The 15,277-nt window shown below is 42.0% G+C and overlaps 1 protein-coding gene across 4 annotated transcripts in view; it reads right to left on the minus strand.

The window, feature by feature from the left end:
* Positions 1-9,312: 9,312 nt before the first annotated feature.
* Positions 9,313-15,277, minus strand: part of LOC311609284 (lactosylceramide 1,3-N-acetyl-beta-D-glucosaminyltransferase-like) — a 31,713-nt gene continuing 25,748 nt past the window's right edge. For all 4 annotated transcript variants that reach the window (XM_084802268.1, XM_084802271.1, XM_084802270.1 and 1 more), the window contains one exon: positions 9,313-13,499. In XM_084802268.1, coding sequence (XP_084658394.1) covers positions 12,075-13,322 — 1,248 coding nt within the window. In that variant the 5' untranslated portion in view covers positions 13,323-13,499 and the 3' untranslated portion in view covers positions 9,313-12,074. The remainder of the gene's footprint in view (positions 13,500-15,277) is intronic.

Raw genomic sequence — 15,277 nt, forward strand, 5'->3', positions numbered from 1 at the left:
AACATCACAGGAGACCTAAACCAACACACTCATCTTCCCTCACGATTCTTATAACCCTCCAGCAACATTTAACAAGCGTATTCTTATGGACATGTCGCAGGATATGTGGTGGTGCTAGTGGTAGTGTAGTAGTGTGTGTGTGTGTGTGTGTGTGTGTGTGTGTGTGTGTGTGTGCGCGCACGCCTGTGTGTACGCCTGTGTGTGGGTATGTGTGGGTGAGTGTGTATTCGTGTGTGTATGTGTCCTGTAGAGGGGACTGAAGGCACAATGAGGTTTACAACAAAAAATAATTGGGATGGTTTACGGCCTCTTACCTTGACAGGATATGGAACATGGGAGGAGCCTCTTGGTAAGCATGTGAGGCATTGTTTTGATCAGGCTAATTGAGATAGGAAGGCCTGTATGTGGGCAGCAGCATCTCATGTGCTGGGGTCTGGACTTTAATTGCTTCTCTGTTGCTGTAAGATACACAATCACCAAAAAACAACTTGGGGGAGGAAAGGGTTTATTTAATCTTACAAGCTATTGTCCATCAAAGAGGGGAATCTAGAAAACAATATTGTGTTCATACCACAAGGATGACCATTTGGCTGGGCTTATAGAACTGTGGCTTTATTCTTAACTCTGAGTGCATGCCACGCCACCATCTGTCATGCCGGAACCAAACCCAAAGTTCCCAAGAGTAGTAATCTAGGCTAGGCTGTGTTTGTTGGATTTGTAGCTGGGGTGTTCTGGCCCAGGGAAATGAGATCTAACCAATTCTGTCTTTAAAAAAAAAAAAAGGGACTCAAATGCTGGATTTGAAAACAACCTTTCTTAGTTATAGAGCCTTAATTCATCATGTTAAGAGAGGTTACAGTTGCCTCAGAAGAAGTGTAAATGTTTCCCTGTCAAACAAATTGCTACCCTTTCCAGTAATTAGACAGGGCCACAGTTACAGGTCAGGGCAAGTGGGAAAAAAGGAAAGAGGACACTGACATATCTGTATGAACGTTCTTATGACCAACTAGCAATTATGCTATTATTGCACTGCTGGGGTGCAAGTCTGAGGCTACAAAGCAAGACTTGGTCTCAAAAGAATGAAAAGGAAGGAAACAGACATATGTGCACACACACACACACACACACACACACACACACACACACACACCACTTAATGTGGAACTATATGTTTTTCTTTCTTCTTGAAAGGTTATTGTTTCAAATGAATGCAATACAAAAGGCCTCTAGCCAGTTTTGGCACATATATCACCCGAAGCTTAGCTTGTATCTACAGCCGTGACAGTTTGAGAACAAGTTTTGTAAGGTTTTTATTCATAGACTTCCCTTTTGGGTACAACTCTCTGGTTTCCCCCAGGGAAGCTGTAGAATTGGGTTCTCCTCTCTTCTCTCATTCATTTCTCTCTTTATGTTCTTGTTTCTTTGCAAACTCCTTCTCCCTGTGGCCTGTTCAGTGTGCGGCAGAATTTTAGAATTCCCAGCTTACTTTTGGGATTCATGGCATTTCAGTGGTGTTCACCTTTGCTTTTGATGGATAAGCTGTGGCATGAAATTCCAATATTCTATGTTCAACACTAACCTTAAAGGTAACCTCAAAGGTAACACAAACACACACACACACACACACACACACACACACACACACACACACACAGAGAGAGAGAGAGAGAGAGAGAGAGAATACAAATTTTGGTTTTTCAGTTTTCAAGAGAATGAGAAGCTGTGACTGTCCATAGCTACTTCTTGTTTGCTTGTTTGGTGTTCTCATCTGTCTTGGGGGAGGGGGTAAAACTTTCCCTCCCTTCCTAGTTTGTTAGAAGAACAAGGAGAGTTTACTGTAATTGGAGACAGCGTGAAGCATATGGAACCACTTAAAAAGCACAGACACTGGAGGAGAAGGAACAGGTGGTATTTTGATGCTGTCACGAGGCAGTCACCATAGACAATCATAGATCATTTAATCATTGCTGATGGACACAGCAGTATCTCAGTGCTAACCTTCACCTATTCTACCTCCAAGTGTGCATATTAACAACTAGACGATAACAGCAGAAGCATAGAGTTCAACTGACGTTGCTAAAGTGTACAAGGGACAGAGCTTGGGCTACTCTAATGGCGTCGGTTACCAAATAGGAAAAAGGTAACAATAGGTGAATCACTTACCAAATCAGAGAGCATCAATCACCCTAGATCTTGTCCCTGAGGATTGCACACATGGATGCGTGAAAACAGAAACCAACGTAACTACAGCGAGACTTAGGTCGGGGGAATTGGCTGATGTTAGATCTATTGCTCCACATAACTGACAGAAGCTTTCTCCTGTCTCATGCTCTAAGAGTTGTACATATAAAATTTGTAGAAGAATACAAAATTATACAGTTTGTATAACAGAATCAAGCAGCTTCCCAGTCTGTGTACACAGAGAAACCTTTAAGTTCAGCACGGTCCTCTGCCTGTTTGGGAGCGATTTGTCTCTAGCAGTAATGTTCCTGTCAATCATTCGAGGCTTGTCTTTGAACATGGACTCTGACTCTATCGTAGGAGCTGAGCAGCTGTATGTCTGATGGTTTTGTACTTGGGTGACATTTATGCTGCTGGCTAGAGGCTCCCACACTAGCAAATCTCTAGTACTAGGAAACTATCACCGAGGAAGCTGCCTTGGAGTAGCTCACAAGTGAAGTCTAAAGGAGCCTCAGTCCTTAGGAGACAAGAATATTAGAGAAACTCACTAAGGGAAACAAGAAGAGACCTTTTTTTTTTTTTGAAAGAGATGACTGTTGTTTTTTAGTCTGTAATAAACTTAATCTATAAGGACTTAGAATGTGAGTGCTGCCAGAAAGATTTGTAGTCTGGGAACAAAATTTTAGCCCTTTGTCTTTGGTATGGCCCTTAGGGGACATTTCTTTATTCCCTTTCTGGCGTATAAGGGAATAAGGACCATGACACCTTACTGCCCCCCCCCCCTGAAGACTGTGAGGGTCCCTCCCAGGAGCATAATTACGTCATCAATTTCGTTCCCAGGACAGCTACAGGGAAAGTGTTGATGGCTTTAATATCACAGGGACAGAAACAGATTCAGCATTTGTGAAGTTAATTGGTCTCAGCCTTTAGTATGTGAGAATCACCTGGAGACTGGTTATAACTGCTGATTACCCCAGAGCACCCCCCTCAGGGAATTAGATTCAGCAGGTCGCAGTGATGTCCCGGAATCTGTGTCTGTGTTTTAGTTACCTGTCCCTGTCGCTCGGGGCTAATGGTGCTGGTGGTGCCAGGATAACAGTTACGGAGAACATCTGGGATTCAGGTACAACCTCCAAGGCCAGGTCCTACTCAGCACACGAAGTGGCTGGCTTCTGGGGAATGTTGTTGAGCCATGAGTCAGCGTGTTCCCACCTCACAGCTGTTTCTGCCACGGGGCTGGAACACGCACCTGGGAAGTTTACGCCATTCCATTGCCAAAGAGATTTTAATGCCAATGAAACACACTTGTTCCAGAAACAAATGGATTAGAAGCGGCTGGCTCCCAGCTGGACCACTAGTGCTGAGCTTGCTGAAGAGTCAGCTGTTGTTTTCCTAACTCCATTTTCCTCTATTGTCACAGAGAGGATTCCAGCTTACTGTTTTCTGCAGATCTAGGCATCATGTGCTAAGAGAACATTTCATCGTGTGTACTGAAGCATGGTGTATTGGGTTGAAAAAAAATAGGGTTTTTTGAACCCTACTGCAGCAGTGGAACCATAGGGGAAAGGTAGGAAGGGGGAGGGGAAGGTTACTCACAGAGCCTACACACCCTCCTCCCTCTCCTGTCCCTCGCACTGATAGTCAGTAACTCTCAAACATATTTTATGTTTCACTATTCTAAGTGTAGTAAAAGTTCATTATAGATAATTTAGGAAAAATAAGCACACACATTTCACTTGCTTATAATTTTCCCCAGTTAGAAATAACCACTTTAGAGTTAGAGTTAGAATCTTCTTTTTTTCTTTTTTTTGGGGGGTGGGGGTGGGGGTGGGGAGGGGCTGGGAAGAGCCTCATTGGTTGAAAGCATTTGCTTCTCTCACAAAAGACTTGGGTTCAGTTTTTACTACCCATATCTGATGGCTCACAGCTGTCTGTGACCCAGTCCCAAGAGATCCTATACCGACTTCTGGCATTCACAGGCATTGCATGCACATGACACACATACATGCAGGCAAAACACCCATACACATGAAGAGAAAAAAAAAAACCCAACAACTTTAGCTGTTTTCTTTGGAGTTCTGTTATATCACTTGTCAGGTCACAGGATAAAGCCAGACGTTCTTTCTTTGTTCCTTCCTCTTCTTGTCCTCCTCCTGCTCCTCTGTCGTCTCTGTGTACGTGTGTGTCTTAACTGGGGATTGAACTCAGGGCCTCACACACGATGGGCACGTGCTCTCTCACTGAACTACATATCCAGTGTTTATTGTTGTTGTTATTATTTATTATTATTGAAAAAAAATCCACTAAGTTGTTCAGGAAGGACTTGAATTTATGACCTGCTTTTCCAGCCTCCGAAGTGACTAGGATTACAGACCTGAGCTTCCTGGCCCAGACAGCAGCGTCTTTTCATACAAATATTCAAAAAGCATAGGGGCCCTGTCTTTCTGTTCAGGTGTTTCATTGGCGTTCAAGAGAGCAGAGAAAACAAATCCAAAGCATCCACTATCTGATTTCAACCCAGTATCCAGAATACTTGAATATTACTTTTCTGAGTTCCACAGATTTCATCCCATGGGAAGAAAAACGATAATAGATGCAGTTTTGTATCGTCTGGAAACCCAAAGTGAAAAAAATGGGGTGTTTGTTTGAAAGGGAAATTCCTTCCACAGTGAGTGAGTGATTCAGGGACCAGGTCTAACTGCCTAAGGACCTACCCTGTATTCTTATGAACAGTTTGGATACCTAGTGGTTAAGCCTGTAAAGCCATCAACTGCATTTCTCTATGGTGGGTCAGGTCTTAGAAATACTTTTCTTCTCCTGGCAATGTATCAACTACATTCAGTGGAAAAGATAAAAATGTATGATTAATTTTTCTGATTTAGTGATTTCTCTGAGAAGTAAGCACATGTAGAATTGGTTTGGGTATATATACATAGTCTTTTTATTGACAGTGATTAGATTCCCTGTATTTGTCCAATACATCTATCATCTATCTATCTATCTATCTATCTATCTATCTATCTATTATCTATCTATCTATCTATTATCTATCTGTCTATAAATGGGGAAGAGGAAGGAAGGAGAGGGTTGAGGATGGCTCAAGAAGTGGTTTTTAAGTTACACAAAATTGTTTCACTTAAGCTCCACATAAGAGGGGAAACTCTGAAGTGCGGGTATACAGGAAGGTCAGAAGATCGGAACGCGATTTTAGACAGCTAGTTTTGAGTGGTGGCACACACCTGTAATCCCAGCACTCAGGGAGAGAGAGGCAGGTGGACTTTTGTGAGTTCGAGGCCAGCCTGGTCTACAAAGTGAGTCTAGTACAGCCAGGACTACACAGAGAAACCCTGTCTCAAAAAACTAAACCAAACAAACAAAAGAAAGAAACGAAGGAAGAAAGCTAGTTTTGAGTGTGGTGTGCTTGGCCCCTTTTTACTGCTGTGTGAAAATATTCAATAAAACGTTAAGGAAGGTAGAAGTCATAACCATAACGTAAGTGTGTCAAGGTCTGCTCAGTGTCACAGTGAGCAGGTGAATCCTGGAAGCTGCCGCAGCCAAGCTTGCTGAAGAATTTTCAGAATAGGCCAGAGCCCTGAAATGCAGAGGACTGGAGTGGGGTTGAGGGATCTGAATTGTTAACATTCATGCATGGGGACAAGAGTACATAGGATATAAAGACCACACTGAAGTAACAAGGTGCTGCAGGTCATGCTCACAGGCTCTGAGGATTAGGAGAGAGGAAGTCACAGCAAGCTGGGTTTGGAACTCAGATATGTGGGACTGCAGCTTTGAAGAAGTGTTTGTATGAGACGGATGAGAAGGAGCCAAGAAGTGGGGATTATAGTAAGCTATGAGACTGTATTTTTCCTTGAGGGAGCCAAATAAGGACAGTGGTAGAATAATTTGGCTAGCAAACATTATGATATTTTAAATGGAAGAATTACAGACTTAGGGATAATCGTCAAAGTAGGCAGCCGATTGTTTGAGATGACAAAAATATCACAAACAACGTTGAGGATTAGTCTAGCCCATCAAAAATCATTTAAGCAGTAAGAAAACTGAAGTAATTACTAACAACATTAATGCGAACACTACGACCTTAGATACGAGAATCTGTGGGAAATACTACATCGGCAAAGATTGTATTTAATACCCATTTTCTTCTGTTTCTCAAATTGTTTCCTATTTCTCAAAATCTTAGAATGAATTATTTCTGTTTCTCAAATCTTGCATTTTTTTCTATTAATATCTCCACGCCTCCTTTTCTCCTGACTTTCCCCCTGGAAGCCTCCACCCGACTCCCCAGCTGAAGCTCACTGGGACTGGCGACAGCAGAGGGTCTGGGCAAACAGGTACCCAGCAGTACGAGGGACACTCTGCCTACTTGTCTTCAGAAACGAGGAGTCATCGCCCAGTTTTCCAATGAAGCCTTCAGCAGTGACCTAAGCAATGGGAATGGAAAATGGGAAAAGTGAGGCTGGAGTGGGCTGGGTGAAAGGAACTAATGCCACTCACTAGTCAGATGGGAATCTGTTCCCAAGATAGATAGGTGCACTATGTAGTTTCTGCACTGAGCCTGAGAGAGCAAGAGGAAGAACAAGACGGAAAGTACTGTGAGAGAAGGGAGGGAGAGTAAAGAGGGGAGGGAGGGAGGGAGCAGGGAAGAGAAAGGGAGAGCAGGAGAGAGGGAGCGAGAAAGGGAGAGAGATGGTGCTTTATTTCCCTCAGCAATTCCACCGTCTCCTCCTCCTCTTCTCACCCTTCCCTCCTCCTTTGACAGGATTTCTCTAATTCAGGCTGGCCTCACACTCCTGCCTCAGCCTCCCATACTGGATTAAAGGTGTGCACCAGCACACTCTGATCCCTGTCTTCCTTTAAATGGACTTTCTTAGGTGTTTTCTTACAGTGCTGAAAAGGGGCTGCCATGCCGAGGGCCTCTCTTCTTGTCCTTCTCGCTGTCCCCCCATGTGCACCGCTGGGGACAGGACAATCTAGGCATCGCTCCCCGCTTCTTACTCAGCCTACCTTTTCATCTTGTTTCTCACTGTCAGTCACTTTACACAGTTGGCCCTTTGGTTTACAAGTGCAAGAAAAGGCTTATTAGGCTTTCGCCTTCTGTTTTCACTGTTGGGGGTGGGGGTGGGGTGGGGGGGTGGGGGGGTGTGACGCATCAGCTGTAATAGCCCCTGTTTTTTGTTTTGTTTTGGTAAGAATGATGATAATTTAGGCAATGCTAATTTTTCTTTTGCAAGGCAATGTGAGTTGTAGGAAGCTTCCTGGTGCGGGCTGGGCGCACTTCTCCACATCTCTTTGATTTCTAAGGAGAAACAGAAAGCATGGAGCTGGGTGGGTGGAGAGGAGCAAAGGGACTGAGAGGAGTTGAGGGGGGGGAACCTGGATTAGATCATATTGTATAAATCATTTTCAGTAAAAATAATATGGAAAGTTATGTTACCTTAAGCTAGCCCACACCACTGAGCAACAGCTGAGGGTGGTTTTCTACACAATCCTAACACTAAGTCTGCTAACCTTACTGAGCAAGAGGGAAAAACTAATTTTATTCACTCAAAGGCTATTCTTACTTTTTTAGGGAAGGAAAAATAATTTTAATAACCAACTGAAAATTAAATGCCGATAGTTTTCAAAATATGCTTTAAAAAGATTGATAGTTTCTTCATATAAATTAAACTAGGACTTTTTAAAAATTACATCAGGGCAGGACATATCTTGTTTATTTTTCCAAAAATTGATTATGTTTTATTTTAAGGCATGTATTTCTTCAAAATACAGGAGATAAAGAAGAACATTCAATTTTTCATTGTTGTTGTTGTTGTTTGTTTTTTGAGACAGGGTTTCTCTGTGTAGCCTTGGCTGTCCTGGACTCACTTTGTAGACCAGGCTGGCCTTGAACTCACAGAGATCTGCCTTCCTATGCTTCCCTGACTGCTGGGATTAAAGGTGTACACCAGCATGCCTGGCGAACATTCCAATTTTATGAGACTGTTGAGAAGACACAGGAAACTATATTCAGTGTGCTGCTGAAGCACACTTGAGTTCCTTGTTTGGTGTTACCTTGAAACAGAAGAGAGGCTGCAGTGAAGTTGGGGTGCAGAGCACAGGTTGTCCGGCGTTGTCCCAGCCCACCCGCATTGCCATCCTACTCAGCTGGCCTCCTACAGGAGGCTGTTTATGAACTGCTTCCCTCTTCTCACACCATGGCTGAACAACCCGTCCTCCTTCAGTGTACTCTAGAAACAGCTCTAACTTAGATGACTGCAGAGAGAGGCAGAGGATTTTAGAAGGAAGTGTTGTTGTTGTTGTGGTTTGAGGCAGTATCATTTCATAATGCAGTAAAGCTTAAGAACAGCCAACAAGGTCCCATTCTGTCTGTATACAACAAATCTATAGCCAATATCATGTTAAGTGGAGATAAACTCGAAACATTCTTACTCAGATATAGCAATATGACAAGTGAAGGAAACAAAAGGGATAAAGTAGGAAAAGTAGTATTCTTATTAACAGATGATAATAAATCTATATAAAAGATTATAGACTCCACCACCAACAACAACAATAAACCCCAGCTAAAACAAGATGAAGAACTTACCCTGTTGCTCAAGGCAAAAACAAAAACACAAAACAAAACCCCAAACCAAATAGAATTAAAGGAAAGAGCAATATATATTAAGTGGACTACAAATTATAAAATCTCACTACTCATATAATGAATAAATATGTGAAAGGACTCACAATGAATGTGTGCGTCGCCCTCAGCCAGACAGAGCAGCTTAACAAGAGACCTTTCTTCTCCCAGACAAGAGGGGAGTCTATGAGTGGGGTGCCCTGTTTGAAATGGTACCTCTTCTTTTCCAGATAAAACTACAGTATTTATATAGTAACCTTTGTTCTGTTTACAAGAACAAAACACAAATATCTCATGAAAGTGACGTGTGGAACTGAAAAGAATAAATTTTTAACAAACCCGCAAGGTTAAGTGTATTATAAAACAACAACAACAACAACAACAAAAAACAAACAAAAAATGATTAAATCTAAACTAATGTTAATATTAAGTGGATTGCTGTTTTAAATTTTTTTCTAAAATGCATATATTGGGTTTTTTTAAAAAAAAAATTTAAGTTTCTGAAATCTAAACCACAAAGTTAGGAATGGGAATATTCTACAAAGAAATTATTTTTCTTTGACTTAAAGTTATAAAATAATGTGTACCTTCAATGAAATGCCAATTATTGAACATGAACAGTTTTGCTCTTCGTGTGATAAAGATCCTTCTTCAAATTGTAGAAGCTTTTCAAGAACCATGTTACTCTCCTGACAGTTCATTAGTCTCCATAATGTGTGCCAAGCCTGACACCTTTGACAGTGAAGATCATGTAACTTGCTCCCTTTTACACCTAAAGATAATAAATGATTTGCAGTACTCCAGATGTCAAATCGAGCCTTGGTGTGTTTGGGATATCTGTATTGACTGACTGTGGTGTGTTGAGTGTGGTATGGCACCTGCTGACTGCTGATAACAGAATTTTAAGGTGTGTGTGTATGTGTGTGTGACACAGGAATTGGCAGTGTGGGGCAGCGGCAACTGTATCTTAAAAACAAGACTTTCATTGGAATTAGAAGAACACTATACCAGGGATTGTCCCCCAAAAAGTTAATTAATTTGTAGATGGACATTTATTGAAAGATGATAGCAGTGATAATTGCAAAGCTTAGAACACAGGTGATTCTGATAAGAAAGAAAATAATTTTGTCTCAAACATTAGTGATTTTGTTTATTGTTATTGTTCTAATCAAATGAAAGCCACCTTTATTTTCGCTTTTCTTTACAGTGATTAAATTGTAAAAATTGAAAATAGAAAGAAAGAAAGCCTACATAGAAGAGGTAAAGACCAGAAATACAAGGGAAAATTCAATAAAACCCAAAAATTCCTTATGTACAAAATTCCTATTATAAGTCTGGTTTAGTGGCAGTCACATTTGTAGCTACACTATCTGCCTTCTGTATTAGTTTGATTTTCTGTTGCTGTGACACCATGACTGAGGCACCTTATGGGAGGAAGGATTTGTTTGGCCTGTGGTTCCAGAAGAATAAGAGGTGATCTTCCCACCACTCACGCCACTTAGTCCCCTCTGGGCTGGTGCACTCTGAGCTGAATCCTCCTTTGTAATGTAAGTGTAGTTCACTTTATTAGATCTGCCAAACCGCTGAGTACAAAGAACACACAGCTGTACCAAACTCTCAGCCCCGTTTGGTCAGTTTCTCTGTCACTCTTACTTGGATTCCATGTTTGAAATATTTAAAAGAAAACCTCTGATAGTTACGGAGCCAAATAACGGGACATTTTAGAAATGGTAGCAAGAGTAAAAAGCTTTCAAGTTAAAAGTCTGCACTTGGAACAACACCTCTGGCCTACAAGACCTTGTTGGTAAGCAATGGGTTAATTTGAGTAAGGCATGCTATGACTAACTCATTCCAAGTTACAAGGAAAAGAGACCTTTAAAGCTTATTTGTCTTTTCCTTTTTGGGTGCTGAGTTATGCCTCTAGCCCTATCTTTCCTTTAGGTATCTTCCATTATAACATCCCTCTATGTAAGCAACTACCTTAAACCAAGGCCAGTGTTTAATGCTTTAAACGCAATTGAACAATTCATTAAATTAAAACCACTTTAAATTAGAAGGCCTTCAGGGGCCATAAACTACTCCTGTTTTACACATTTAGAGAAAGCCAATTAAACTTGATTGCGAAACTAAACTATCTGGCCTTAAATGCCCCTCAGAGACTTGAGAAGGAATAAAACGTAAATTCCTGAGTGAACCAGCTGTGCGAGTTAGCAGCTTCCAAAATGAACAAATTGACTGAGTTCACTGCCTGAACAGTCATCCAACACTCTCTATAACCCTGGAGTCTCATCAGGGCACAAGTTTAACTGCTTAGAGGATAAGATCTTTCTAGATCAAGATAAAGGAGTTAAGTTATTAGAGTTGAGATAGGATAGATACTGAATTTCATTCAGAAGTTTAGACGCAACAGGACAGGAAAGACATTCACTTCAAGCTTGACAAATACAAATAGCTAAACCACTATCAATGCAACATTTAAAGAACTCATGATTGTCACACGGTTCTCTCTGTTGTATGTAGTTTGTTTTATAACTGTGTAATAAAATAAATGTATTTGAAAAAAATTTAGAGAAATCCTAAATAAAGTCCTGGCTAGGGCAGAGCTGGTAACTTTCTCAAATATTACTTTAAAAATTGAATTTGAGAAAAGGATATACCTTAAATGATGCCAGAACTATCTAGGTAAACAGCTATAGCAATGTCAGTGTCAATCGATTTGACTGTATGGACATTTTCTTATATATCCTCATTAGAGGGAAACTACCATCAGGTTGGTATATTTTCCTCTATATCATCTGCCCCCTCCACCTCCACCAAGTCGTCTTTAGTCAAGAAAATCTGCATTGCTTGCTCCAAAGTTAAATTAATTTCCTTAGATGCTACATTATAAGTTTGTTCGGTATTTCCCGGAAACTAGTACTCTGATACCACGGCTTCTCAATTGCTCTCCATACCTTAAATACACATGTGGCACCAAATGAGAACTTGAAAACCTTGCTTCAGTTTTGCTTTTGCTTCTGACAGAAATCTTTTTTTAAAATATGAATTCCTTGAAATGGATTTAAGCCACGAATCAGGCGTCATATTGACTAGTCTCCGTAACGAAAGGAACATGTCAATACCCTGGGATTTGAAATGATGTCTTTGCTTTCATTTCATTTGACTCAGGCTAGAGAAAAGCATTTATAGTTCATTCATTCATTCAAGTTCAGCTCAGTGACAGTAAACACAGCACAGAATTCATGTACTACTAAGCAAATGCGGCCCTGCAAGGATACAGATTCCTGCCAGTTAGCCTGCAGAGGAGAACTATCTTAATGAACTTGCAGTATATTTGACCAAAAAACCCTTTCGAAATGTTCTTTACTTTAGGGTCTGTAGCCTCCATCCAGAGGTCCTGTAGATCATGTGTGTGTCCATGAGATGTCATCATCTTTTCAAAGATGCAGGGATGGTAAAGAACCTTCCCTCCCCCAGAAAAGAATGCATGGTCCTGTGGCACCACGCCCATTTTATTGGCACAGAGGCCCATGAACACATCATCTATGTATAGACTAGAATTTAGCGTCTGCGACGCCTCATAGACTCTGGCAGCCACATCGCTGGAGACAACATAGGCAGCACCAGCTGTATAGTCAGGGTAAGCTGGCCACTGGTACATTTCATAGGGAACATAGTATTTGCTGCTTTTATCCCTAATAGGAGGGCCACCACGATGAACGTGGCCAATCCAAAAGTCTCGGACACCGATCTGCTCTAGCCCTTGAAGGTATTCAATGAGGTTTGGCATATGGATGAATACATCATCGTCAGCAGTCATCAGGAATTTGGCATGTGGACAATAGGTGTTTGTCCAGCTGAACTGAAGAAGTAACTTGAGAGTGAGGTTGTAGAAAGAATCAACAAAGTCTTGCTGAATTATATCCTTGAATACGTGATCTTCCCAAATCAGATTTTCTTGCAGCTCTCCCTTCAGTGGACCAGGAGTTCCTAAAGCAAACAGAGTTTTGATGCTGGCATTCAATTGAGAATGGGCATACGTCTCATTGCCCCATGTTCTCCTGATTGCAGACCGCCGGGCATAGTTCTCAGGGGCGGTCTTTATAAACAGTAAGAGGAGGACATCTTGAGCCTGACACTTCTCCTTGTGGTTGATTAAGTATGGGTAGCGAGCCTGCTCGGAGCTGTGCTTCAGGGACAGGGAGTCGTTGACAAAGCCGTAGCTATTTATGAGGTATCTGTAGGAGTACGACTTGATGTGGTCCACGATCTGATTATTGATTGGGTCCCAGAAAACCATGAAGCTCAATATAAAACAAGTGGCAAATAGCTGAAAAAACTGCCATCTTTTGACTCTTCTCCCACTGCCAAACAATCTCATGGTCTCAGGTCTGTTGTAGATGGCCGCTTGCCTCTTCAAGACTATAGAACTCCGTATTTGTAGAACGGATGTGTTTCTCAATGCACATTGGTCATAAAATATGGTAAAAAGTCTCATTCCACACAACGTTCTCTTCTGGCAACATGTTCTCTGGGATTGCAAAGGAATGGAACACTATAGAGTGAGCACACTGGCGCATCGAAATCCGTCCACCCCGGCATTCTTCATTAGGTTCTGTGTATGGTCTCACGCAGCTGCTCTGGATGGTTCTGTCTGTGGATATGCACTGTAACCCTATCAAAAGAACAAGATATGAATAGCTCTCTGAGTTACCACCGAGAAAGTCCTTGTCTCTTAAACCAAACGCACATAAGTATTAGCGGCATTAGCACTTAACAAGAGAGATTAAAGTTTCACCAGCCAGGGATCAGGACAGATACTAGGACTCACATGCAGACTCCAGGCAAAGAGGTGCAACTTGATTGGAAGAGTTGAGGGACAGAAGGCCAGAGTGGGTGGCCATTGTCAGGAGACTCTAAGGGCTGGCAGACCTGGACCCAGGGGGGCCTGCGAAGACTGATGCACCAACCAAGGACATGGCAGGTCTTAGAACACCTGTTCAGATGTAGCCAATGGACAGCTCACTCTCCACATAGGGATGGGTGGGATGGGGCGGAGAGCAGGAGACTGCCTCTGACACCAACTCTCTTGCCAGCAATTTCACACTGCCCCTTGGCAGAAAGGCCCTGTGTGCACACAGAGAAAGGGGATGCAGGCTATCCAGGTAAGACCTGATAGGCTGTGGTCAGACTATGGGGTGAGCGGTCCCCACCCCTCAGAGGTCTAGGGGAGAAAATAGAGCAGAAAAGGGAGGGAGGGAGGATGGGGACAGGAAGATAAGGGGGAAGGGAATACAATCGAGATGCAATCTGAATAAATCATGATAAAAAATGTAAAAGAAGAAAAAAGAAACCAAATGTAATACACAATCAACAAAAAACTGTCCCATACTAGGTACAAATAAGACTTAAGTTTTCTTTTTTTAAAAAATCAAAGCTCATAGTCAAAGAGTCAAGATTTGCTTTTCTGAAGCAATTTCCAAACTATCAAACTACTTTGTGACTTACAAATATGTACAGGCTGTATTATTTGAAAAATCAACAGGCACTTCATATTTAACAGGCTCTAAACTGGACAGGTAGAATTTCAAGGCTAGTGTTGTCATCAGGGACGTGAACACTAAAGGACTTCCAGCCACTCACTGCTTGTTGGACTGTATTGTGCATTTTACCTCGAACCCCTAGAAACTAGGGAAAGTATGAGTCACCTTAGTCTTCCTCAGAACCAATGTGACTCTGCATAGACTACATAAAAAGAGGAAGCCAGATAAGGGTCTTCTAATGTGAACATCTTGTTTGATCTTCTTCCTTGACACCTACCTGTCTTTATCTGTGCCTAAACCTGCCTTCTCCATCTACACCAGAAACTCCAGAGCCCGCCTTTGCCTTCAGCCCCATCTCCAGTTGTATAATCTCATGAGACACTTCATCTCAAAGGCTTTTCACCCTCCAGGTCATCATCACTCGTCATCCAGACTAGGGCTCAGATTGAAGCCATTTTAGTCTGAGTGAGCTTTCCAAACCTCTGATACAACCAAAGCCGCTATCAGCTTAGTGACAAGACAGAGGCTAGGTTATGAGTTAGCATTCATTTAAGATTCTTTTGAGCCTACCTTTCCAGGTATTCTACCACACCTTCGGACACTATAAATTACTGACTGCTTTGTGTACCCTGCCTGCTGTTTGCATCAGTAGTCTGGTGAAGCAGAATGCCCCAATCCTCTCATAGCATGGTGTGCACATGTTCCAAGCTTACAGGCATCCTTCAGCTAGACAGATGCTGATCTATAGTTTCCTCACTCTGTCCAAGATTTTCTTCATTTGTACCTCGAAAGGTATTTGCTCTCAGGGAGGGGTGCATAGGTCTCCTAGACATTGGTTAGGATTAGGAGGGAGAAAGCAGAGTGAGCAGGGTGTGGTGGGGCATGCCTTTGATCCCAGCACTGGGGAAGG

Source organism: Acomys minous (assembly GCF_964271855.1).
Source record: "Acomys minous genome assembly, chromosome: 11".
Classification (NCBI taxonomy): Eukaryota; Metazoa; Chordata; class Mammalia; order Rodentia; family Muridae; genus Acomys; species Acomys minous.